Source organism: Pocillopora damicornis, chromosome 9 (genome assembly GCF_964200805.1).
Source record: "Pocillopora damicornis chromosome 9, jaPocDami1.2, whole genome shotgun sequence".
NCBI classification, from domain to species: Eukaryota; Metazoa; Cnidaria; class Anthozoa; order Scleractinia; family Pocilloporidae; genus Pocillopora; species Pocillopora damicornis.
In genome coordinates, this window is record NC_142678.1 from 4293942 (window position 1) to 4318376 (window position 24435).

At 37.2% G+C, this 24435-nt stretch overlaps 3 protein-coding genes across 6 annotated transcripts in view; 2 read left to right on the forward strand and 1 right to left on the reverse strand.

Annotated features, from left to right (window-relative positions):
• The window catches only part of LOC149039707 (spondin-1-like), a 159440-nt gene that overhangs the window by 20721 nt on the left and 114284 nt on the right, over positions 1-24435 (forward strand). The gene's annotated exons all lie outside the window — the stretch shown is intronic.
• Positions 510-1443, forward strand: LOC149039710 (uncharacterized). The gene has a single exon (XM_089183069.1). The coding sequence runs from the start codon at positions 673-675 to the stop codon at positions 1441-1443; it is 771 nt and encodes a 256-aa protein (XP_089039195.1). The 5' UTR covers positions 510-672.
• LOC113666299 (uncharacterized) overlaps positions 4991-24435 on the reverse strand; it is an 81379-nt gene continuing 61934 nt past the window's right edge. For 2 of the 4 annotated variants that reach the window (XM_089183375.1, XM_089183374.1), the window contains exons 3-6: positions 7744-7813; positions 7228-7482; positions 6864-6941; positions 4991-6468 (exon numbers count right to left, since the gene is read on the reverse strand). In XM_089183375.1, coding sequence (XP_089039501.1) covers positions 6275-6468; positions 6864-6941; positions 7228-7482; positions 7744-7813 — 597 coding nt within the window. In that variant the 3' untranslated portion in view covers positions 4991-6274. Of the gene's footprint in view, positions 6469-6863; positions 6942-7227; positions 7483-7743; positions 7814-7941; positions 10839-24435 lie in introns of those variants that run through there. The other 2 variants (XM_089183379.1, XM_089183378.1) reach the window with 2 other exon arrangements.

Sequence of the window (24435 nt, forward strand, 5' to 3'; positions counted from 1 at the left end):
TACACTGATAATTCAATGACATTTTGTAAAACGCAGTTAATGAAAATTTAAACAGGAAACAAAAAGCGAAAAGATGAAGAACAAAAAATCATCCCAAGTAGGCTTGTAGAAACAGATGCTTCGAATCGTAATGAAAGGGTTTTCTCATTGCACTTTGTAATTTTGCAAAGGATTTACTCTGATACACAGAACTCTCCAGAAAGGAAGTAGCCATTCTTTTCTCGTTTGACTTCTTTAGTGTCGAAGCGCCTCGTATGCAAAATTGGGTCATTTAAGATTGTTAATAATTATTCTATACAGCCACGCCTGTGCAGACCCTTAAAAGATAAGTAAGCTCCGAGTCATTGTAGGTTATATAAACGGAGATACAAAATGTAAAAGTGCTCTTTGCCTTTGTAAAGTTTTATTGTTAAGTACGACAGATGATATAGAATAACTTGTAGAGATATTTTATCGTTTCTGATTTTGGGAATTAACCTCAGCCTCGTAATGAGCTGATACATTAGGGAGTTTAAGATACGGTCACTACGGACTACGGACTACGTCTGGGCGTGAGAATCCAAGCCACGCGTGGACTGGGCCGACTACGCTAAAAGGGCGCGAAAATTGGAGTGTTGTTTGACGTTAAGATCGTGACAACGACTACGGACTACGGCTGCACTTGGAAAAAAAATGTCCTTCGAAGATGCTAGAAACGCCCTTTTAATCGCTTATGCGGATGGTTTTCTGGATGATGAAGAGTTTATTGTTCTTTACGATTATTACCAACCCGTTAATCCTTCATTTCCGTACTGGAATTTTGATCCATTCTGTTTGGATGTGTTCGACTCTTGCGAGTGCGAAGCTCACTTCCGGGTGGCCAAGGATGATATTCCGATGTTATTAAACGCATTGCGGATTCCGGCGAGTTTCAAGTGCCCACAGGGAACAGTTTGCAGTGGCTTAGAAGGACTTTGTTTACTGCTAAAACGACTAGCATACCCATGCCGCTATTTCGATTTAATTTCAACTTTTGGACGTCCGGTGCCAGAGCTGTGCATGATCGCTAACACTGTACTTGATTGGGTTTTTAATGAACATGGGTTTCGTTTAACCTCTTGGAATCAGCCATTTCTTACCCCTGCTTGCCTTCAAGAATACGCTTGTGCTATAGCAAGACAAGGAAGTCCACTTACCAATTGTTTTGGTTTCATTGACAGCACGGTTCGCCCCATATGTCGCCCTGGAGAAAAACAGCGCGTTGTATACAACGGGCACAAGCGTGTTCATGCGCTAAAATTTCAATCCGTAGTAGTGCCAAATGGTTTGATAGCAAATCTTTATGGTCCGGTGGAGGGTGCACGCCACGATGCAGGGATGCTTAAAGACTCTGGCCTGCTGCAAACGCTGGAAAGAGAAGCTTACAATCGCAGTTCACCTTTGAAAAGTAGAAAAAGAAAGTGAATTACCTGCTTTCATCTCCTGTTGACATCCTAATCTGCTTGTAAACACAATAGAATTCAAAGGGCGTCAGTAATCAGAACCAGAAACAGAAAAAAATGTGATTTTTACTTCTTTTTCGCTCAAGTTTAATTGCCTAAAGACTGTTCAACATAAAAGTAGCGTTTAGAAAACAAAACTGGTCAAAAATCGGCAAAAAAATACTTACGTAGTCCTCACTACGCGAATCTCCTCGACTACTCCCCGTAGCCTGCAACCACACGACGGACTGCGAAACCCACGTGCTATCGAGCATGCGCAGTAAATCTCGAACCAGGTCCTCACCGTGTATTACCGTAGTCCGTAGTCCGTAGTGACCGTATCTTAAACTCCCTATTAATTGCCTTGCATTGCTTAGGTTTCATAAAGGTGAAGTTAAAAAAGTGCGAAACTAGATGTTGAGTTCTTAAACTGGAAGTTACTTATCTGTCAGTGTAATTTAAATCAAGTTGGAAGACATAATTAAAATGATTTTCTATAGTTTAAATCTTTTTTTCATTATCATTTTTTATTCTCATTCATTGTTTCGAAAATAAACGATTTTGTCTCAAAAGTTATAATATACTCAGCAATGAACCTTTGTCAGGAACAATGCTCGGAATAAATGGCATAACATCACTTAGCTGCGTTCATAATAATTATAATTAAGCTCCAATGATTGGAAGAATCTTATTAGCAAATTTAAATTCAAATGATCTTTCTCAGAGACCGTGAAAAAGTGAATGGTGTGATGGAGTTTGAACTCAGAAAGGCTCACGCTTCCTGACTGCGCATGCGTATTCGAGTCAAACTGTTAAGAGAATTCGATTAATGTAACTTCTGGAAAAAAATTGCTCCATTGACTATTCTAATCCCTAAAAGTTAATGAAAATCTGTGTAAATCTTACTGAATCGTTTAGTTCCATTCCGTCTCAATTCAAGTTAAGCTAGGGTTGATTATTAAAAGTTGGCATAAATAACCTTACTCAAATGTTATGAAGGAATTTGTTCCCTTCTATCGTCATCGAGAATGTTATAAGAAAATTTCATAACAATAACTTCCCTTCCGACTCTTTTCAGAGAGCTGCTCATAAGAAAAATTGTTTGTATTTTAAATTACCGTACATCGGTCCTTTTTCCATCACAGCGCAACGCAGAATTAAGAAATTGGTTAGCACATTTTGCAGTGACCTTGACAGTTAGTTGGTGTTCACCCGTTTAAAATTTAGAGTTGGTTCGGGGCCGAGGATCCTATCCCTGCGGGTTTACGATCGCAAGTTATTTATAAGTTTTCATGTGCAGGCTGTTGTGCCTCTTATGTTGGTGAAACCAACAGACACGTCGCCACTCGCATCCGCGAACATCTCTCCTCTGACAAACATTCCCACATCTTTAAGCACCTGAAAGGTTCTGAAAATTGTCGCTCCCTTTGTTCAAACGATTGTTTTAAAATTCTGGACTCTGCTTCCACAAGCTTCCAATTGAAAATTAAGGAAGCCATGTACATCCTCTAGGAGCAGCCGTCTTTAAATTCCCAAGTGAAACATCTTAATTTATCCCTTTCATACTAATTAGTCACCCTTGTTAGCTTAACTAGTTTCACTTTTTTTGTTTTAATTATTCTTGTTGACATCTCACTTTGTTTTACTATTTATTACATAATTTCATTTTATTTCTCATTAGACAACTGACGATGGGTGATGTTTTATCCGAAACATTTTTTCATTAAAATATCTATCTATATATATATAAAATGAACTTCAAAAGTATCGCGTGGTTCATCATAGTTTATGATCAGCAATGACTAAACGCTGGACTGATAGGACAAGAAGGACCCTAGCTGATCTTACACCGGCGGAGAAGTGGAAAGGGGGGTGGGGGGTTACGAGCTTCAGTTGCCCTGTTCAGCTCAGTGTGTTCTGTTTTTGAATGCTCGATCTATTTGTAACAAGTCTCGGCTGATAAATGATTTCATAGCTGATCACAATATCGACCTCTTTGCCCTGTCAGAGACGTGGCTTCGTGGTGATGACTCGGATTTATAATATATCCGTGACATTTGTCCAGACGGATATGTTTTCCACCATGTCCTTCGATCACATACTACTGGTGGCGGGGTTCACATTGTTCTCAAGAATAATATCAAGGCCAAAATTCAAGCACATGAATCCTATTGCTCTTTCGAACATCTTGAGCTGGAACTCAGGGCTAAGAAGTATTTTGTCCGTTTAATTGTCCTTTACCGTCCTCCTTCATCCGATGTGTCACTGTTTTTTTGATAAGTTTGCCAGCTATCTTGCCCATATAGTAACAGCATCAGGCTATTTGCTGATTGTTGGTGACTTCAACTTTCATGTTCATTCTCAAAATAATGCTGGTCGGCGATTTACTGGCCTTTTTCATTCATTTAACCTTCGCCAGCACGTAAATGATTCTACGCATAAGAATGGCCATACTCTTGACCTCATTATCACTAGAGAGGAACAATCTTTCATCAAGAATCTCTTGGTCTTTGATCCTGCACTTTCTGATCATTTTATGATCCGGTGTAATCTGGATTTTTGTAAACATGTTGCTCAAGATCAAATGTTATCTTTTTGACGTTTAAGTGCCATTGACATGTATAAGTTCTCCTCTGACTTGGAAGAATCCGCGCTAATTAGATCACCTCTAAATGATGACCTTTCATTAGTTATTGATCAATTCAACTCCACTCTGCAATCTATGATCGACAATCAAGCCCCAATCATTAGTAGGTCTAGTACTCTTCGCCCTTATGCGCCATGGTTTACAGACGAAATTAAAGTTGCAAAGAGCAAGAGAAAAAAACTGGAAAGACGATGGCGCACACATAACACCGAAGCTAATCATCTACTATACACCGATTAAAAAGTTTTTGTCAGTGAGTAGTACTGAGGCGTTAGTACACGCCTTCCTCACATGTAGATAAGACAACTGTAATTCTCTGTTATACGGTCTTCCGAAACATTTAGTTCATAGATTGCAATTAGCCCAGAGTTGTGCGGCACGGCTGATCTTATGTGGTCGCAAGCATGATTACGTTACTCCTTTACTGAGGGAACTGCACTGGCTCTCCGTGGAGCAGAGGATTATTTGTAAAATCTTATTTTTTACTTTTAAAGCTTTAAATAATTTATGCCCAAGTTATATCAGTGACTTGTTAGAAACTTATAAGCCTACTAGGTCTTTACGATCATCGAGTAGGAACTTGTTAGTGATTCCTCGCTCCAGGTTGAAATCTTATGGCGATCGCGCCTTTTCTGTCTCTGCACCTAAGCTGTGGAATGACATTCCTGAAACCATAAAATGTAGTGTAGATCTCAACGCTTTTAAGCGTAATCTTCAAACTTATCTCTTTAAGCGTTATTTTTATGAATGATTACGTTTGATTATTTTTATTTTTTACTTTGATTGTGAAGTGCCTTAGAGCTTTTGGATAGGCCGCTATATAAAATTGTCATTTATTTATTTATATTTATTTATTTGATAATTTTTTCATTCCATCACATGATAAGCTAAAACACACACGATTTTATTTTGACTTTACTTTGGCATACAAAGCATACATATATAGGTCAAGCGAAAGATAAAATGTGCTGCCACAGCAGTTACACTCAAATCTAATTCATGCACAGCCGACGATCGAATATATTTCTGTGTGCATTACTTACTACAACAAATCATTGTTTTTTCAATAGTGTACTTCACTCTCAAGACGTCTTTCTCTATCTAAAGATATAGATGGATAACTGCAATCTGAAAGGTTAATCTAATGTTCAACTGAGTTTTTTTTTCTGAAACAAAAACCGTCTTATCATTTATCAAACCAAAAAGGGAATTTCAGAGTGTACATGTGTTACTAACTACGAGATCATTGTTTTCTAGCATTGTATTTGTCAACAAAATATGAAAACTGGATACCAATACAGAGATGTTGCATGCACGAGGAAACCTTGTCACTTCGTTCGAGTTCCGCGGTTCAAGAAAGTTTGTCATTGCTGAATAGGAAGGAAACACTTGATGCTTACGACTAGATTTCAAACGAGCCTTGCATGTTATTTATTGGAACTATTTAGCGGAGGATCCCATCCCTTCCCTGCGCCGTAAATCCCTGTTATTATGTTGTAGCAATATTCCGATAAAATGAACATTTGTTTTTCGTGTTCGAAAGACAAAAATTAGCACCAAAACCACAGCTATGTAGACATAAAAAGTAATGCAAAACTATATTATTTCAGCATGTCCTCACCATGTTAAAATTTGTTTTTCGCTAGAAATAAGAATTAGATTTACTGGTGCTTTTGAAAAACTTTCATGAAACTGGCCAGGATACACAGATATCTACTTGAATCAAAGGCCATGACTCTAATATGTAGAAGATTGTCACATGCTATTTACCGGGCCCTACCCGAGGCTATACCTCTGTTAGAGGAGATAAGTCAACCTCGGTCCTTTTTCCGTAGTTCCTCCGTTTCAAATACAACAACTACTCCAGATTAATTCATAATGGCTTTATGTTTATGATATACCTACTGGCAAGGACAAAGAAAATGTAAATTCAAAGAAAATCTACAATTAAAGGTTTTTTTCTCTTACTTTACAAAAATACAATTATAAGCAACTATAAATCTGCTCAAATGATGCTAACGCGCCTCAACGCATAATTTATCGACTCCCAGCTCAGGAATTGTATTTTTACTTAGATCTCTCGCAAATAAGTCTTCGGCCGCTACCTTGCTTCTTGCTACTGGTTCTTGCTGTGTCACTCGCCTTCTTCCGGTATTCATATTCTAATTTACATTAGATCTGCGATAGCTGGTAGCTCGCAGTCGACTAATGTATCATAGATTTCTCCAACACTCAGGTGGCGATGCTTTCCCACAGTGCTAAGGACAACGTCAGAAGGATTCGTAACTCTCTTGTCTAGAAAGCGAATCTGGATTTGGGATAAGCCCAGCCTTTCTGCCAACAGTTTCCACTCGTCTCCACCTACGTAGAAAAACATATTATGCTCTTTCATAAATTGTGTTACATTTGAAAAAAAGATTTCGACCTTAAACCAAACTCTACCGTAGACCGTATGGGCAAATGGCATAAATTGCTCGCATTTTCTTGGCGCTTGATATCCTCCAAATTTCGTCCAAATATTGTCAGCTCATTCTTCTGGAAAGGGTTTTGACGAAAGCTGACGAAATTTAGCTAGCAATGAAATAATCTAGCCGGAATATAATCTGAAAACGCATCTGCTAAATCGAATCTTGTTAAGGCCCGAGTTTTTTCGGGAGTTCTTTTCAGAGTGGAGAGACGACAACCTATGAGTTCAAACAAAGGTTACAACTAGTTTATGAATAAATGGGTGTGCGGACGCCAACCTTATTCCTTACCCGAGAGGCTGAACGTTAAATTCTCGTATTGTTTATATGGCATGCAATCAACTGACATATTCTCATTCAAAAACGGCCCTGTAAAGACAAACAAACAATAAAAGAAGATAAATATAGCAGAACGTATTTTAGAAAACTTAAAACCAAAACAAAAAAAAAAACAAAAAACAAAAAAAAAATATATATATATACATATATATTAGAGCAGATCAAAAGGGGATCAACAAAAAAACAACTACAAAATAAAATCGAGCACGCGTTGACATTACTTTAATGTTGCATTGAGAGGACGCTTGTGTGAGTACTTTTTTATATCTTAGAAACCTATTTCCCCTGAACGCAAAAAAAATCATCTTAAACTCACCAGAAGTACCAGCAGGTGTAATCTCTCGTAAGTGTCTCACCAAATCATCCCGTTTCTCAGATTTAGCTCTCAAGGCAAGGCCACGAATCATACTTTTCGTCTCAGGCTCAGGACTGACCAAAGATGCTGGTTCTAACTGCAGAGCTTCTTGAAACTGAATCACAATATCCTTGACATCACTTTCTGAGTTGAGTGGAATGGACTGGATGGAAATTTTGATACTCTCGGGCAGCGCAAGATCTTTCCGTTTCGTTCCTTGAAAATGATTAGAACGAATTGAAATAACAAAAAGCTAAATTAAATGTAATATGGCAGAGTTAAGTAGACAGAATGTAATTTGCTAAGGCCCAAAAATTATGAGTTGGTTAAAAGTGTGGTCCAGGAGAGAGAACTTTATGCTAATTTCTCTAAAATTATACTTGAAGGGATCTTGGTTGATGTTTACAAAATAAGCCCTTCTGTTAACCACGGCATTTTTACTATGCGATAATGACATGAAAAAAGAAGGACCCATACCTTCTACGGAAAATATGCCTCTCGAACCGAAGGAGCCTCTACGACTCGTTGCGTGAAGAGCTTGCAGCTGCTAGAAAAACAAATTGAATCCACTTTTAAACTACTTTTAAAAAATGACACTGAACATACCAAATATTAGCGTCATATTAACCCAAAATATAAGCTCTTATCAACCCAAGGATGAGACTGGCAACTTACCTGATTAGTTGACATTCCGGCACCTTCCTCTTCTCCTCCAAATAAGAACCAACATTTGAACTGCTGGATCCGAATCCTGCAATCTCCAGGAAGGATACGTCCTGGTCTGTTACAATGTTGACGCTCTTGCAAATCAGATTCTGACAGAAAGTGTAGACACTCACATCCACGCACGTCATGATCGCGGCATTTTACCGACCCTGGTTGAGAACAGACTGGGCAGCAGACACACATATCGTACTTCACGTTGTTGAGCCAGTGAAACTCTTTCCGCATGCATTCGAGTATAAACCTCAATTTCCAGTGAACAGCACGGGATATATCTACTCTTTTATCGTCTTTGTCTACGCTGTGAAGAGCGACTTCAATGGCTGAGGGATGGCACCAAAAAATCACAGAGATACCTTGGTCTGGAAGAATGTGAAACATGGCAAAATTATGAAACAAACGTGGGCTCATTTCGCTGTTCCATTCTTCGCCACACCACTGGAAGAAATGCAGGATAAGTCGGGAGAATAAACCAGGAGGCACTCGACCTGATGCAAATGTTACAAAAAGAGATGGAAAGTTTACAGAGTCGAGAAGCTGTAGGACGTCATCTGTTGGGGGTGACATCAACATGGACGGTACAAGGTACTGCTTGCTGTCTTTAGATGACGGCCAGGGGGAAATCAAGCTTAATCTCTCCATGATGGCAGTGAGGCTCTTGTGACTTTCTTGGTTGTCGAGCAAGTCTCTCCAAGCATGGTCAATGAGCTTTTCATCCAAGATTCCGGTTTCTTCAAGTTGTATCCACAGGTCTTTCACAGGATGCTCCGTGTGTTTAAAACGTCTTACAGTGATAACGTTTTTGAGGACATCAACAAGCCACTGAGGATCTAATATCACCATCCTTTCCAACTGTGGAGAGCCACTAAAATGAATCACAATTCTCTGATCATGCAGAAAGTTCAACAAAGTGGAAAACTCATCATCTTCTTGGATCCCGCAGTCTTCAAATGCAATCCACTTGGCTTCTTCACGAGTTATCCACTTGTCATGCTTTTTGCGAAGCTTGTTTTCATACCTCAACCACTTCACCGGAATTTCTTCTTTCGTCAGTTGCAGTTCCTTCGCAACAGCAAGCACCTCTTCTCTCAGCCGTTTAACTTCAGTACATTCTTCTTCACTGCCAGACTTTGTATTATCCACGACGAAAACATCTTTATACAGATGTTCCTTGTAGGTCTTGTGCTGCAGAAAGCCGTAGGTTTTTAAAGCAAGGTCTCTTGCGTTAGATCCACCAAACGGCACGTCAGCATGGGTGCATACCAGGAATACAGGGGGAAGCCTCCGTGGCACAACATTCGGAGCAATCTCTTGAGAGCTTCGAACATCTGCACTTACCAAGGAATAAATTGATGACATCCAAAAGTCCAGATAATCAAGGATTGTTTTACTGCAGTCACTGTCTACTTTGTCCTCGAAAAGTCCTGTTTTGACAGGCGGGATGGCATTCTTGTCTGGATCACGACTCAAGTCAGACACCAAAATGTAGATAGCTTTCTCCGTGAGGAAAATTGGATGGGTTTCATAGTACACTGACTGTCCGCCAAAATCCCATAGAACTGAGTAGATGTAGTCTTCATGGTTTGCATTTTCTTCCTCTTGAAGCATTTTTTCAACCAGCCTGGCTACTTCCTCGGGCAATTTTCCGTGTAAAGATTCGATATTTCTTGAGGGCTTATTTAGTTGAGCCATAACGAGAAATGTTTGTGCTTGATCCATCCAGAGACTCTAACTCAGACTCTGAATCTGACTCTGAGTCAGAATCTGACTTTTGCCGAAACCCCGTTAAATTTTCCTTTTGTTTCCTTAAAAATTCACTGATCACTTTCGCTGCTGCAAGGTGTTCAAATTGATCTTCTGGCTCAAATTCTACTTCTTCCTTCACCTTTCCGCTTTTCCAAATCTCTTTTGATACTTTAAAGTACAAAGAGTCAGTGTCTATTCCGACTGTGCTTTCCTCTTTTCCATTGAAATCTTCTCCTTTTAAGGACTTTTTGAGACTAGTTTTTCCTGTCCGCTCCTGTCCGATCAACATTACTGGTATTCTCTTGATGCAGGCCTTTCCCCCCGTTAAGGCTTTGTTATATGCCTCAACAGCTTCAGGACCTCGAGCATAAATTTCCGAAGGGACTGAAGATGTAATTTTAAAATCATGCGTTAGCGGGTATAATAACCTGTGGTTGTTTCATGCAAGTTGAAGAGGGGTAGGTTGTCTTTAAAATATAATGCTACCCTTTCTTCTGGTGTTGTTAGCTCTCAGTCTTCAGAGAGACATGTAATGAGACATTTCATCATTTGGAAATATTAAATATGGTCATTAGTGCAACATAATGATACATATGAGTTAATGACCAAGCGTTCACTTCATATTGACTACGGGCGCTGTCAGTATATAATTACTTTTAAGTCAGATTCTGCTGAAGTTAGGATACGACCTGATTTTGCTAAAAATACTTTTCAAATAATGATAATATTCAAATTCCCCCGGTAGAGAGTACGGTACACGGTATCTGGATGATATGTACACGATTCGGCGTGTACGTTTGTAGTTACGTCAAGTAGTCTTTTATAAAAGCTAACCATTTTTTTTTCAAAGATGTTGCCAGAAGCGATATTTCTTTTAGGGATATTTCTCATAAGAGACCCTTCTTTTAGAGCCATGTAATCTTCATTTGTTTGAAACTTTTGTTGATAAAAAAAAAAGAATTACATCTAGACATGATCGCTAAAATAAAGAAAATCAGATTTTTGAGCTTTGTTCGTTAATTGCTTCTATGAAAAATAGAGGCTGGCCCGCGGGGATTTCTACATATTTAGCGACTGGAATATTATAATTAACCAGCTACGCGCTTAATATGTTCAATTTACAGAATCGGTGAATTTTTGGGGAGTGTAGAAAAAAAAATTTTTCTTTGCATTAAAGATGTGATTCTAAGATCATGCGTTACGGTTGAAAGAAATTTTTTTTACGTTTAACTTCCTATACGACCAACGGTTAAAATCTGTTAATTTTTAGGCCTAACGACAAAATTTTTGCCGTCCTACGGCTAACGGTTAACCTCAGCTGCCATCATACAATTAAAAATTAGTTTACTTCTAAGTCAGATTCCGCTAAAGTTAAGAAACGACCTGACTACGTGAACAATATTATTTAATCCGTCTCAGAATTATTTCCCGTGACTATTGTCGGATAACATTTGACCGTAAATAGCTGGTTGGATCACACGGATATCAGCCGTTAAAAAGTAATTAGTTAAGTTCTGTCTGTGGAGGGTATTGCAGAGATGCACACCCTCCAGCCGGGGAACAACTCAGCTTTTTTCCTAAGCATTGAGCTGCGTTATTCTTAATTTGATGCTTACATCAATTTAAGTCAATAGAACCTGCTATGATAAAATAAAGAAAATGAAACTAAATTTATTGTTGAATATTTGCTGTTATCAAAGATACATACATATCCAATGTGTTGTGTCACGCAGTGCGTTACCAGTGCTAATCTGGCATGCTGAGAATATTTTTGGGTGTGTGGTGTATATCACCTTGTTTGTAAACCCCACTAAAGAACGAGACTAATAATTAATGAAACACTGTGAAAATAAAAGTTACTAAGATTCATTAGTATAGGTAACAAATAAATTACCTTTTTCCTTCTGCGTCAACTCTAAAATAAAAACAAAATGATAAATTATGATAGGATTTGCAAAGTCATTTCAATCCCTTGATGAAATTATATAGAGAACCTACAGATCTGGTGGCTGAGGAGTGCATCGTTTTTTCAAAGCATTGACCCCCGCGAAGTGTTGTTATAATGAAACACTACTTTACCAAGAAAACAAAAGTATTCTCCTAGCTCCAAGTGTGTACTCTACACATAAATAAAGTTAACAGAAACAAATACAGGGCTATTTATCGCAGAAATGTCTGATTAAGCAGCTGCTTATCTTCGCTGCAGCAACAAAACTAAAACATTTTACGGTAAATGGAAATCACACAGCGAAACAGTGATTTATGTATATGTTGTGGTTCAATTTTATCCTTGGTTCAAATTTTATTTCCCTTTGTTTAAAACTCACCATCATACATTACATTACCCAAAAACAAAAGAATATAAAATTTGAACCAAGGATAAAATTGAACCACAACATATTAAGTGGACGATTAGATTGAAGCCTTCAGTAACTGTATTTCTTATTCCAAGCTTTCGCCGATCTACGGTATCGTCAGGAAATGTAAGAAAAATAAAAAAATTCTTTACATTCCTGAACGATGCCGAAGATCTGTGGACGATTAGATTGAAGCCTTCAGTGACTGTGTTTCTTATTCCAAGCTTTCGCTGATCTACGGTATCGTCAGGAAATGTAAGAAAAATAAAAAAATTCTTTACATTCCTGAACGATGCCGAAGATCTGCAAAAGCGTGGAGTTAAAAAGAGAGATACGAAAGCTCAAGGCCAATTATATATTTACACTGAGATGCTTAAATCAGTTTAACACAATAGAATGTGCTCCACGAAAATGAGTTTAAAAAATATAGAGTTCATAACTGAATACATTTACTTTCATCAAACTTACATAAATATCCAATGTGTAGTGCAAAGAGCGAATATCGAGACTGTTAAAACAAAATTTACCAAGATTCATTATCATAGTTAACTAATAAATTACCTTGCACCTCTTTGATGAACTCTGGAATGAAAACAAAATGACGAATTATGATAAGGTTTGCAAAGTCATCTCAATCCCTTACTGATATGACATAAAGAATCCACACATCTGGTAGCTGTAGAATGCATCATCTATTTATAGGCATTAGCCCCACCCCTGAGATGTTGTCATAATAGAACACTAATTTACTTTTAAAAATATTCTCCAAAAGCTAAGTGCGTATTATTTACGTGAATAAAAGTTAACAGTGTATCACCAGAGGATTTTGGGTTCTTCAAACTCTCACGGAAGAATGCACGGCACTCGATATCTGGATGATATGCACACGATTTGGGTTATATGTTTGTGGTTACGTCGAGTAGTCCTCAGAAAAGTTGGTCAATTTCTTCTTAAAAGATAACTGCCAGAAATAATATTTCTCTCGGTGATATTGCTCATAAGAGACCCTTCTTTTAAAGCCATGTACTTTCCATGTGTTTTAAACTTTTCTGTTGAGAACATACGATGTAAACATTGCCAAAATATGCAAAGTCAGATTTTTGAGCTTTGTTTGTAAACTGGCTCTTTGAAAAATGGAGGCCGCCCAGCAGGAATTTTTACATATTTAGCGACTAGAATGTTATAACCAGCTAGGCGCTTATTTAATTTAAGTTAAAGAATCAATGAGAATCGGTAGAGGGCCAGCCTGCTAACATCTTGACTTGGCGAACGGACTTAAAGCGCGATGCTCGACGAGTTCGCTTGAAATATACGAAGAGTATCTGACAAGTCCCTTGGCCGAGACCAAACGCCGCGTCATACCAGCCACGAATTTTTGACAGTCGCTTTCGATGTGAAAATATCCCTCTGCTCTTCGAAATAAAAGAAAAATAAGGAAATAACAAGCATTTTATGGTAGTTCTGCTACTTTCGAAATTGTAAGCTCTGAGGAGCTAGAGATCGGAACTAGATTAAATGCTGATAGCCTAGCTCCGTTTAGCCAACCAGATGGCTAAAAGTTTAACGACCGTACTCCTTTTTTTTATTTATTGGATACATAGGCTCAATCTAAAGAAACACACATATGCACCTGACGGCGTAGATGATATTGTGAATATTGAAACACTGTTAGAAGAAAATTACTAAACCGATAATAAACAACTTACTCAGATAAGGTATTCAAAATCATATCACCTCCAAACTGATATCGCTGAAATACTCATGCATAGGAAAACTTGAATTTTCACATGATATGTACGTTTAGAGTTAGGCACCTCGAACCCTTTATAAAAGAATGAGCATTTACGACAGCGAGTTTTTTTTCGGAGAAATAACAGGGAAAGTGCGATGAAAAATAATTTTTTCTAAGCGAAAACGAAATATCTACCGATACTGAACTGCATCCTTTCAATAATTTATGTAATGCATAAATCTACAAGCATACAAAGCCTCTTAAGGGCAAATGAAAGACTAAGGTTTTGTATTTGAACTGAGTTTGATGTTGCTGCTCTCCTTTTTAAGTAGCTTCTTCACAAATTTTCTTTAACCTCTGAAAGCTCAATCTTTATAAACAACGTTTCAATTTTTGTTGGAGATTTGAATTTGGCGGCTTTCGAGAACAAAAATATACGGCATATAACCGTCTCCATGGAAACAGTCCATAAGGCGACCAAGTAAAAACCAATCAGACTACTCTGCCATGTAATAAATGAATATATTTGCTCCATTTAAACAAATATACACATCCACTGTGTAGTGTAAACGTAAATATTGAAAGACACTAAGAGAAAATTACTGAACCAATAATAAACAATTTACCTCTCCTGAACTCTAAAATGAAAACAAAATAAATGAACCAGGATACGTATGCAATATCATCTCAGTTCCAAACTGATAAAGCAGGAAATACCCATGCATATACGTACTTTTACCGTAGACCTTTTATAAAAGGGCGAGCATTGATAACATTCGTTTGTTGTTGTTTTTTTTTTCGGAGAAGTAACATTAAGGGTGCGATGAATAATACTTCCTTTCAGCAAAAACGAAATCCTTTCTGAAATTGAACTCTTTAGCTTCCAAGATTTTATGGAATGTATAAATCTTTGAGTGTTAGGAACCCAAAAGAGCAAATGAAGGACGGAGATTTTGTATTTAAACTGAGTTTGATGTTGTTTAATGTTATTGTTGCTAACAAAAGCAACAACAACAGCGCTGTTGTCGTTGTTGCATTTCTTTATGAGGTTGCTTGTTTACATATTTTCTTTATCCTCTGAAATCATAGTCCAAAGAGCACGCAAAATGCGAGCTTCGAATACCAAAACAAGACAAAAATAATATAAAACAAACAAATTGCTGTTAACAGGCAAGTATTTGTTGCTTGTTTCTTTATGTTTTCCTCTTAGTATTTTCGTTTGTTTTTCTCCCACGAATGCAACTCATAAGTTAGGTTCAGTTCCAATGTCGAATTTCTAATTTGACGGATCAACTTTCCTATTACGTACATTACAAGTACGATAGGAGTCATTTATTCTTCCAAAAAATTTGCTGAGAAAGGAGGAATAAGATGAAAACGCATGTATCGTTGATAGAAGTGTTATCCGTTTAAACAAACATCCCGACGAAAAGCGAAACATATGGAAATTTCCCTCTGTTCTCGAAAATGAAAATAAAATAGGAAATAACTATGAAAAATCATCTCCGCCATCTTCAGATTATGCTAAGAATACTCCCACAAACAAGTTTTAAAGAAAAGCTCTGTTCTTTTGGCTTTGCAGAAGGAGCTATGCTATAGCTTTTATCGATATCCTTTCTAGAGCGAGACTTTAAAACAATACCACCAAAATATGGTTTTGACCTCGTTTCGACTAATTTGCTACTAAAAGTAAGAAAGCAAACTTGTCCACTATGTTTTTCCAGAACAGAACAAATAACCGACAGTACCACGGAACGTTGTTGATCTATTCACGCCTTTTTTGGACTCTGATAAGAACGCTAGAATAATAATGTATGTGGTAAGTTGTCTCATTCTCTAATTTCAAATGCTCACTGTTAGTTGGAAGGAATTAGGCCATGTATCAATATTAAGGCATTACTATCTCTTACAAAAGAAACATGCAGCAAAGTCAGTCTTTCTCCTCCAATAGCCTGACCATTTTTAAGTCAACAACAAAATAGCCATGAACTTCTAGATTTTCATTCAAAATGTCCTAGTGGTAATCTACTCAGAAATAATTTCCAAGTTTCTTAATAATAGACGGTCAAGGTAGCATAAGTTTGAAAATATAAATACTATCATCGGAACTTATTTAGTCACTACACATGCGCAGATAATGGTATTATCAAAATTTGAGAACGTTTCCGAACATGTACATGTGGAAATTTGATACACACATGATATTACCTTGGGTTATTTTTGTACCCTGCGTGACGAAAGTGTTTAGTGTTACTGTATGCGGGTTTGGATGGTTACCATCATTCTGGATCTTTCTGTGACTTTTTGGAAGCTTTCAAACAAACTTTCATTGTAAGACCTAAAACACCTCGCGATCCTAAAGAGTTCTTTTGGGCTACTTTTAACCATTTCCGGCAAAAAGCAAAATAGATTTTGAGTTTCCGAGAACATACTGACTTAAATTTCGGTAACCAGTAAATCTATGTCCTTTTAGAGGACCTTTATGTGAAACTCAGGCAGCAGATTTGCATGTCAGCGAATGAAAGATTTTGATCAGAAATAAAACGAACAGATAAACAATTGTAACAAAGAAGACTAATATTAATTTGAATGATTGTTTGCCGAAGTTTAACACCGAAAACTCCGGCGGGTGCTTTACCAAGGTAGCCACGTAGTCCAAATCTTATTGAAAGCACCGTAATACTTAGAAGCAATATTTATTAACTGAACTAAGTGTTAAAATAAAGAGGAGCAAGTTTCTAAAAACTAATGTGGTTCTTCGTCGGTGGAAGATACAAAGATATCTATCTATCTATCTATCTATCTATCTATCTATATATATATATATATATATATATATATATTGAATTACGACTCTGTAACAATTGCATGTTAAGGCCCCTGAGGAAGGCTAATGCCGAAACGCGTCGGGTCTGGAATAAAGCGTTGAAAACGGAAGCACATTCTCCATTGTGCAAATTATATATATATATATATATATATAGATAGATAGATAGATAGATATCTATTTATCTATCTATAGATCTATCTATATATATATATATATATATATAGATAGATAGATAGATAGATAGATAGATAGATAGATATAGAGCGTTAGCCCCTCCTCAGACGTTTCCGGTAAACCCTCCAAAGAAACATAAATATTTGCATATTAATTTAGGTAAAAACCACGCATACGCTCCAAAGAATAATCAATCAAACAAATGGCTATTGGAATGTTAGTTTTCATGGTCGGATTTACACCTCATACAAGCCACGATTTACCCTTCTCACTTTCATTGTAGATATTATTTTACAAAAAGAATTGAGTTGTTGGTATTCAGTTTCAAAAATGTATTTTTTCAACCTGAACAAAAAGTGCGTAATTTTTTTCCAAGCATTGACCTCTGCGCGGGGTTGCTAAAATAAAAGACTAATTTACCTAAAAAACATAAGTATTTTCCCAACTCCAAGAAGCCCTATATTTTGTCGCACCGGCGACGAGAATCAAACAAACAACTAAGAATGCTCACCGATACAGTACAACAGAACGTCCAATAGGAGATTTTTCAATCAAAAGCTTTCACTCGGAAAAACTCTAAAAATCTCAAGTAAGAATTAAGGGTAACTTCCGCGCAAAAACTTGTCGACACTTGCCTCGCAAACCTTTCTTATTTCGCTTCAAAAACTTATAAATAACCGTCAATAAGATTGAGGTACCGTTCCAATTAAATTGCTAGAAGACTTAGCGATGAAAAGTTCAGATGAATTTCGATCACATTTGGGAGAAACTAAGCAAACCAGATCGATGTAAATTTTAATGACTATGCCGAGTCTGATTTAGTGGAGGAAAAATGGACTGATATGATGACTGATTGCTTTCGTCAACATACTTTATAAGGCAAAACTTATGCTTCATACACGAAGGCGACTGTTTCATCAGGATTTCTAAACACGAGGAAACTGATGAAAGAACGAGGCAAAGCCGAGTGCTTTTATTGTATTGGAGTGTTTAGAAACCCTGATGAAACACGAAGCCCGAGTTTATAGAATGGATTCTCCAAAGGGTCTAATTTATTAGCAATAAACACAAAAGCAAAACAAAGATCATGCGTGTATTTATTTTTTGCTTTCTTTTGTTTCATTAAACATGAACAGATTTGTTAGGCAGTGTGATGGAATATGTTTTTGTGTTTTTTACAAGTGCGGCTTTTTAATGAGAGGCAAAAGCACTTTGCATTGACCTCCTCTGTTGCGATTTTGAAAAGTGAAATAAGCAGCTATGCAGGGATAAGTCTTGCCAGTTTCGACCACCAAAGAAAGCCAAATATAAGTTTCTTTGCTCGAATTTTCGAAGACCAACAGTCAGTACAGTACAAAGAGAAGTGGGCTGTTGATGTTTTCCTAAATTGGCAAGCTGCACGCGAAAAAAATCATATCCTTTTACTCCGGCCGGAGAGTGTGTTCAAAGCATGCAAAGTCTTGAAAAAATTTAAAGGTTGGAGGACCTGCATACTCTCTCCCTAAACCTCTGCCTTACAAAGTTCGTCCGAACAATAGAACGAGCATTTGTTCAAGTGTCGCATTCCTTTGCTAATTGATTTCCAAACACACGTGTTTGTACATCCTAACACGCATTTTTGGATATATAAAATATTTATATGAGCTCAAACATAACCCCTATTGCTAGTTTTGAGCAGCATTTACTTATTAATTTGCCGTTCGCCGTTTTCAACGTCGCTGTAAATTATGTTACATCGCCAATATATGACACTTGCTAATAAAAAAATTTTAAAAAAAAAGCATAAATAAGTGATTATGAATAAGAGTGATAAATCATCGCATTAATATATTGATTTTACGGAGACCACTTGCGTACAAAAAACCAAGCTGAATATATATCTATGGCTAGATATCTATTTGGGAGATGCAGAACATGCATGAAAACACAGGCAATGAAGATCTACTTTCATAAAGTCCTGAAGGAATATCACACAGAGGAAAAATGCACATAAAGTGAAGAGATGGGGAGTGGCTCACTTATATTTCACTTTATTGAGTTAAAAAGGTACGAAGTAAAAAAAAAGAAGAAGAAAACAGGTAGCTGCATCATGTTATTTCTTGAGCTGCTACACACAGGGGATGAAAGACTCGAGCAATTAAAATCTGGGAGACAACTGAAATAAATCTTTGTTCTCAAAGCCTAAGTGAAAAAAGTTAAAATAATTTACATACTCGCTGCCGGAAAAAAATGTAAACTGCAAAGCGTTTTTTTCCCCGAGAAAACTAAAACATTGCGGTCACAGGAAAAATCTTTTTTTTTCTGAGATGCAAAGGAAATTGCTTATATTTAACTACCGTATTCCGGTATTCCCGAAAAATACGGACCATGACCATTTGTATTTTTTAGTAAAGTATAAAATTCCGAGACTGCATTCTGGCATGAGTAATACGGTGATATTTCTCTCTCAGTCAGGGGTTCAATTTACAGCTTTTTGCCTGGAATTCGGTATACCTAGTTGCAGTGCTGCTCTTTTGAAACCATTCGCACTCAAAGAGCGATTCGTAGTTATTTGAACAAGGGATTTATTAATGATAAATTACTTGAACTTTTAGTCAAATATCACAGCATTAACAAAAGCATACCTACGCTGAAAAGGCTCATTGAAAAATGCGGTCTCAAAGATGAAACCCGAGATACGGACAGAAACCTTTTAGATGGACCAGCCTACAACTGAGGCTGGCACACACATTCCGGAAGGATATAGAGTTTTAGTATTCATCGCCTAGGAAACTGGTGCGAAGAAAAGGTGGTTTAAAGTACTGTACATGAATACTGACGAGAAAATTATAGGTATTGCATTTAGAGTAGAAAGAAGAGAGTAAAGTAAAGTTGTTCGACTTATAGTTCTCGTTCTTAAGAAGCTCATCCTATTATGTCAAATAAAAGAATTTCTATTGTTGTTATGGATTCACCCGTAATTTAATAATTATCCATAAACACTATTAATACACTGTAAATGAACACCTTTAGTTGATTTTTTTAAAATTTGCACTCAGCTTCGTGCTCTTTGATTGTATTCAAAGAGCACGAAGTAAACTGGATGATATTTCCAATTTACTTTACAGAGATGCACACCCTGCAGCCGGGGAACGATTCAGCTTTAATTCTATGCATTGAGCAGCACTATTCCAACGTATTTTGTTAATTGTCATGGTTGTAAATCTATAATACGATGCTTAAATCAGTTTTAGTCAATAGAATGTGCAATGATAAAATAAAGAAAATAAAAAAAACCTAAATATTCAATGTGTACTCCAAAGAGTGAATACTGAGACACTGTCAATGTAAAAGTTACTGAGATTCGTTACCATAGGTAACTAATAAATTACCTTGAAAGACTTTCAGCAGCTCTAGAATGTAAACAAAATGTATAATTACGATAAAGTTTTCAAAATCATCACAGTCCAATAATGAAACAATATAGAGAACCTACAGATCTGGTGGCTAAGGGTGCATAATGTTTTCCAAGCATTGGACCCCGCGAGGTATTGTTATAAAGAAACACTTATTTATCAAGAAAACGAAAGTATTTTCCTTGCTCCAATTGTGTATTCTACACATGAATAAAATTCAAGGGAGAAAAAAACACAAAGGTTATTTATTCGCAAAAATATCTGATAACGCAGCCGCTTATCTTCGCTGCAAAAACAGAAATTTTCAAGATAAAAAAAGTTTTCAAGGTAAATGGGAAACCCGGGAACAATCCTAGCTCACATAGTCACACCGCGAAACAGCGATTTATGTATACATCGACAGACCTTAGAAACCAGGCAAGGTAACGATTCAATTAAGGCCTTGTCCAACTGTATTTCTCCCTTATTCCGAGTTTTCGCCGATCTACGGTATCGTTGGGAAATGGAAAGAAAATAGAAAATTATTTACGTTCCTGAACGATGCCATAGATCTGCGAAAGCATGGAATTAAGAATGAAATACAATAGCTCAAGGCCAATTGTACACTTATACTAAGATACTTAGATCATTTAACACAATTAAAAAATTAGTTAAAAAATATGGATTTCATAACTTTAACACGACTTTAACTTTACGGCACGACTTCAACATTCTGGCACGACTTAAACATTCTGAATATGGACACCCCCCGGTCAAAATCCGCTAGCGGATGCCGACCCCCCTTCGCAGATTTGGACCCCCTTGCCAAAATTTCCTTTTAAGCATCGTTTGTATCATATTTAGTAACTTATTCTATTTGGAAGCTTTTTGTCGATGTTCTTTTCAGTGACAACACAACATTCCTCAATAAAGATAAAGAAAAACAGCCATATCGTTCCATTTCTGCCGCATTTATTATAGCGAGTCGTACCGTATACGTAGGAATTAAATACGAACAAACTACAGCATTCGAACGATTGAAATTGTTATAATAAATCCTTGCTTCTTCTGATGCGAATCAACATTGGTACAAAACGTCATAACAATAGTGAAGACTATTGCGTCCAGTCAGAAGAATAACTCAGTCTGATTTTCTAATTAAATAACATAAAAGAGTTTCTGAACAAGAACGAAGTAGCTACTCTTATTTAATATAAGTCATTCCTAAAGCCTATAATAAATCGAAATGTTTCTATTCTGAACTATTAGAACTCTCAGCTTATTTTCAATTGCAAATCAACATCAACGTCTATGTCTGAACAGTAGTTCAGACTACTACATCGAACTCAATTTTATTTTCAAATTTTAACGATTATTAACTGTTGAGAGATCCGAAATAACGCTTTAACAAGTACGAAGTCGTTTAGAGTCTGGCGGCCAGCAGACAGTGCACAGCCACTCGCCCCCCAGTCTCTCGCAGCTCAAGTCCAACCATTCCTCGCCAGACGAACCGTCGTAAACCCGCAAATGTTCGTTGATCGACGTTGAACAAAGCCAATTATTTTTCCTAGTGTGGTGAATTTGGACAGATTCTTCAGAAACAGCAGAAAACGATATTTGGCAGAGCAGAGTATCTTGCCAGCCACCAATGTTCGGAAATTGCTTCTTTAAAATGTTTTGTGATTCATTGATAAAGTTGTCGTCAAGGTGACTGTTGCTTAGGATGGTATTACGATCTTTTTGTGGTATTACGAAGTGTTTTTGTCCCATTTTACGGCACCAGATTGCAAAGGCATCTCTACCTAAGTGTTCGCGTTTGGGTGTGACTGTACCGAATGATAGTAGATCTTTAGTCTTGAGCTGTCAAATGATGTTTTCAGCTCAGTATCGTCTTTTCGTTTCGGAGATTGTAGAGACCCTTTGGTAACACCTTGCTGATGGTATAAGGACCTGACCACGCCCGCTCCAGTTTGCCTCCTTTTCTTACCTCCTTCCGTAAGTTTCTCAGCAACACAGTGTCGCCCTCCTTGAATCCTAGTGGCTGGTGCTTTGCATCCTACGACTTCTTTTGCCGCTCTTGTGCTTTGTCAATGTTCTTTATTGCCTCAACCTTCTCCTGGTCTCGAATGTACATCATGACACGAACCTTCTCATTAAATCAGCGGGTGCATCTCCGATTTTGTCAGAGAGTGAGTCAGTACTGCTAGGCTTTGGCCTGATTTCCGTCTCGATGAGTAGCACGGGTGCACGGCCAAACATTAACTCGAACGGTGTGAATTTGGTGGAGTCATTGTTATTGGTTCGATAGGCGAACAGAATGGACTTGATGTGCACATTGTTAAAGGCCTAGATGTAATAACTGTCCTAAATGTAATAACATTTGGTCCTAAATGTAACAACATTTGGTCCTAAATGTAACAACATTTGGTCCTAAATGTAAAACATTTGGTCCTAAATGTAATAACATTTAGTCCTAAATGTAATAACATTTGGTCCTAAATGTAATAACATTTGGTCCTAAATGTAATAACATTTGGTCCTAAATGTAATAACATTTGGTCCTAAATGTAATAACATTTGGTCCTAAATGTAATAACATTTGGTCCTAAATGTAATAACATTTGGTCCTAAATGTAATAACATTTGGTCCTAAATGTAATAACATTTGGTCCTAAATGTAATAACATTTGGTCCTTAATGTAATGACATTTGGTCCTAAATGTAATAACATTTAGTCATAAATGTAATAAGCCTCCAGTGCAATCGTTGAACTCCTTCAGTGTATTGTTGTTATAGCGGACATCCGCATTGAGATGTTGAAGTGACAGCTGTTGCACCAAAAAATCCGCACACCAATATACATGTCAATGACGCTGATGTCTTTTTATTTGCTATTAGTCGAGAGGCATTGGCTGTAAACCGTTATAATGATGAACAAATGTAATCAAATGACAGCTGGCGAAACAACAAGTACGATGACCAAAACCTCTCCATGTATCACTGACTCAGACTCTTAAGTACACTAAATTTTGGAAAAAAAATTGAGAATGTTATTCTTGCGTGATTAGTGTTGGAGTTAACAAGTCATAAACCAAATTACAAACTTGGACAAGGGAGTCTGCTGACATGTAGGTAGGACAATTTGCAGGCTCGGATATACATTTTTTGTCTTTCCATGCCTGAATAGACCTTGTTACCATGTACATTTTGTTTCCCAATTCGGGCCTCTAGAGAATTATTACTTTCAAATTATCGAATATCTTCATGAGTAAATGAATATAGCCAAATAATTTTTCTCCCCAAGAGAACATAACTGGAACAATTATGTTCTCTTGATCTTGAAATGCACGTAACAAATCCGACAAACGGATAAAGTATTGCATGTATCTGCATCAAATTATCTACTCAGCTACTTACATTCTTAACAGCTGTAAATGCAAAGAAGCTGCTGACCAGCACATTATCGCAAATCATCGGCTCAGATTTTCAATCACAAAACAGACATTTAACAAAAATTTGGGGCATGTCATGAACGAGCTCACCGACGAAAATTTTTTGGGCTCCAAAATTAAAAGGCACTTGTTATTTAAAAAAGTTCCAACTGCCGAGGTCGTACTGTAATTCGAAATAAGCAACAGGTCGTTTTAGCGCATACTTGTCACTCTATTACGTTTCATATGAGGCCGGAAACAGTCACACGAGGGAGATATGACAAACATTAAAAATGGCTCTTTATGTTGAAGGCTGTAAATGATATCCCGGTCCCCAAAACCTCAAAACCGCGAAAAATTGTGCCCTTGCTCTCTCTGAGATGTGAGTACATCTAATCGCGTGAGCCGTTTCTTTACGGATATGCTAATTGATCAGTCAAAGAATTTAAAAAAAATTAAGGAAGCAGGGATTGCTCGATGCACTGATCTCCTTAACGATCAGACATTAGATAAAGTAGCATGAACTGACTCTGAAACTGACTTTTCTTCTACTGAATCGGCACTATGAAAATGACATGCGCGTAAAGAGCATAACTTTCCAGTTTCAAAAAAGCTGGCAGTAACACAAAGATTTGCCCAGCAAATTTTTAGGAGTAAGTCGAGCTGAAATACGAACTATTCTAAACATAGACAAAAGTAATCATCGCCGAAATGCTAAGTTTCTCAATAAGGCGAAACTGACACCCATCAGAGCCAGAGACGTTCATATCAGGCACCAAATAGATTTGATGGATATGAGCAG

Bases quoted from the DNA above. Each gene is read 5' to 3' on its own strand.
- LOC149039710 (XM_089183069.1), top strand. From the start codon at position 673: ATGTCCTTCGAAGATGCTAGAAACGCCCTTTTAATCGCTTATGCGGAT.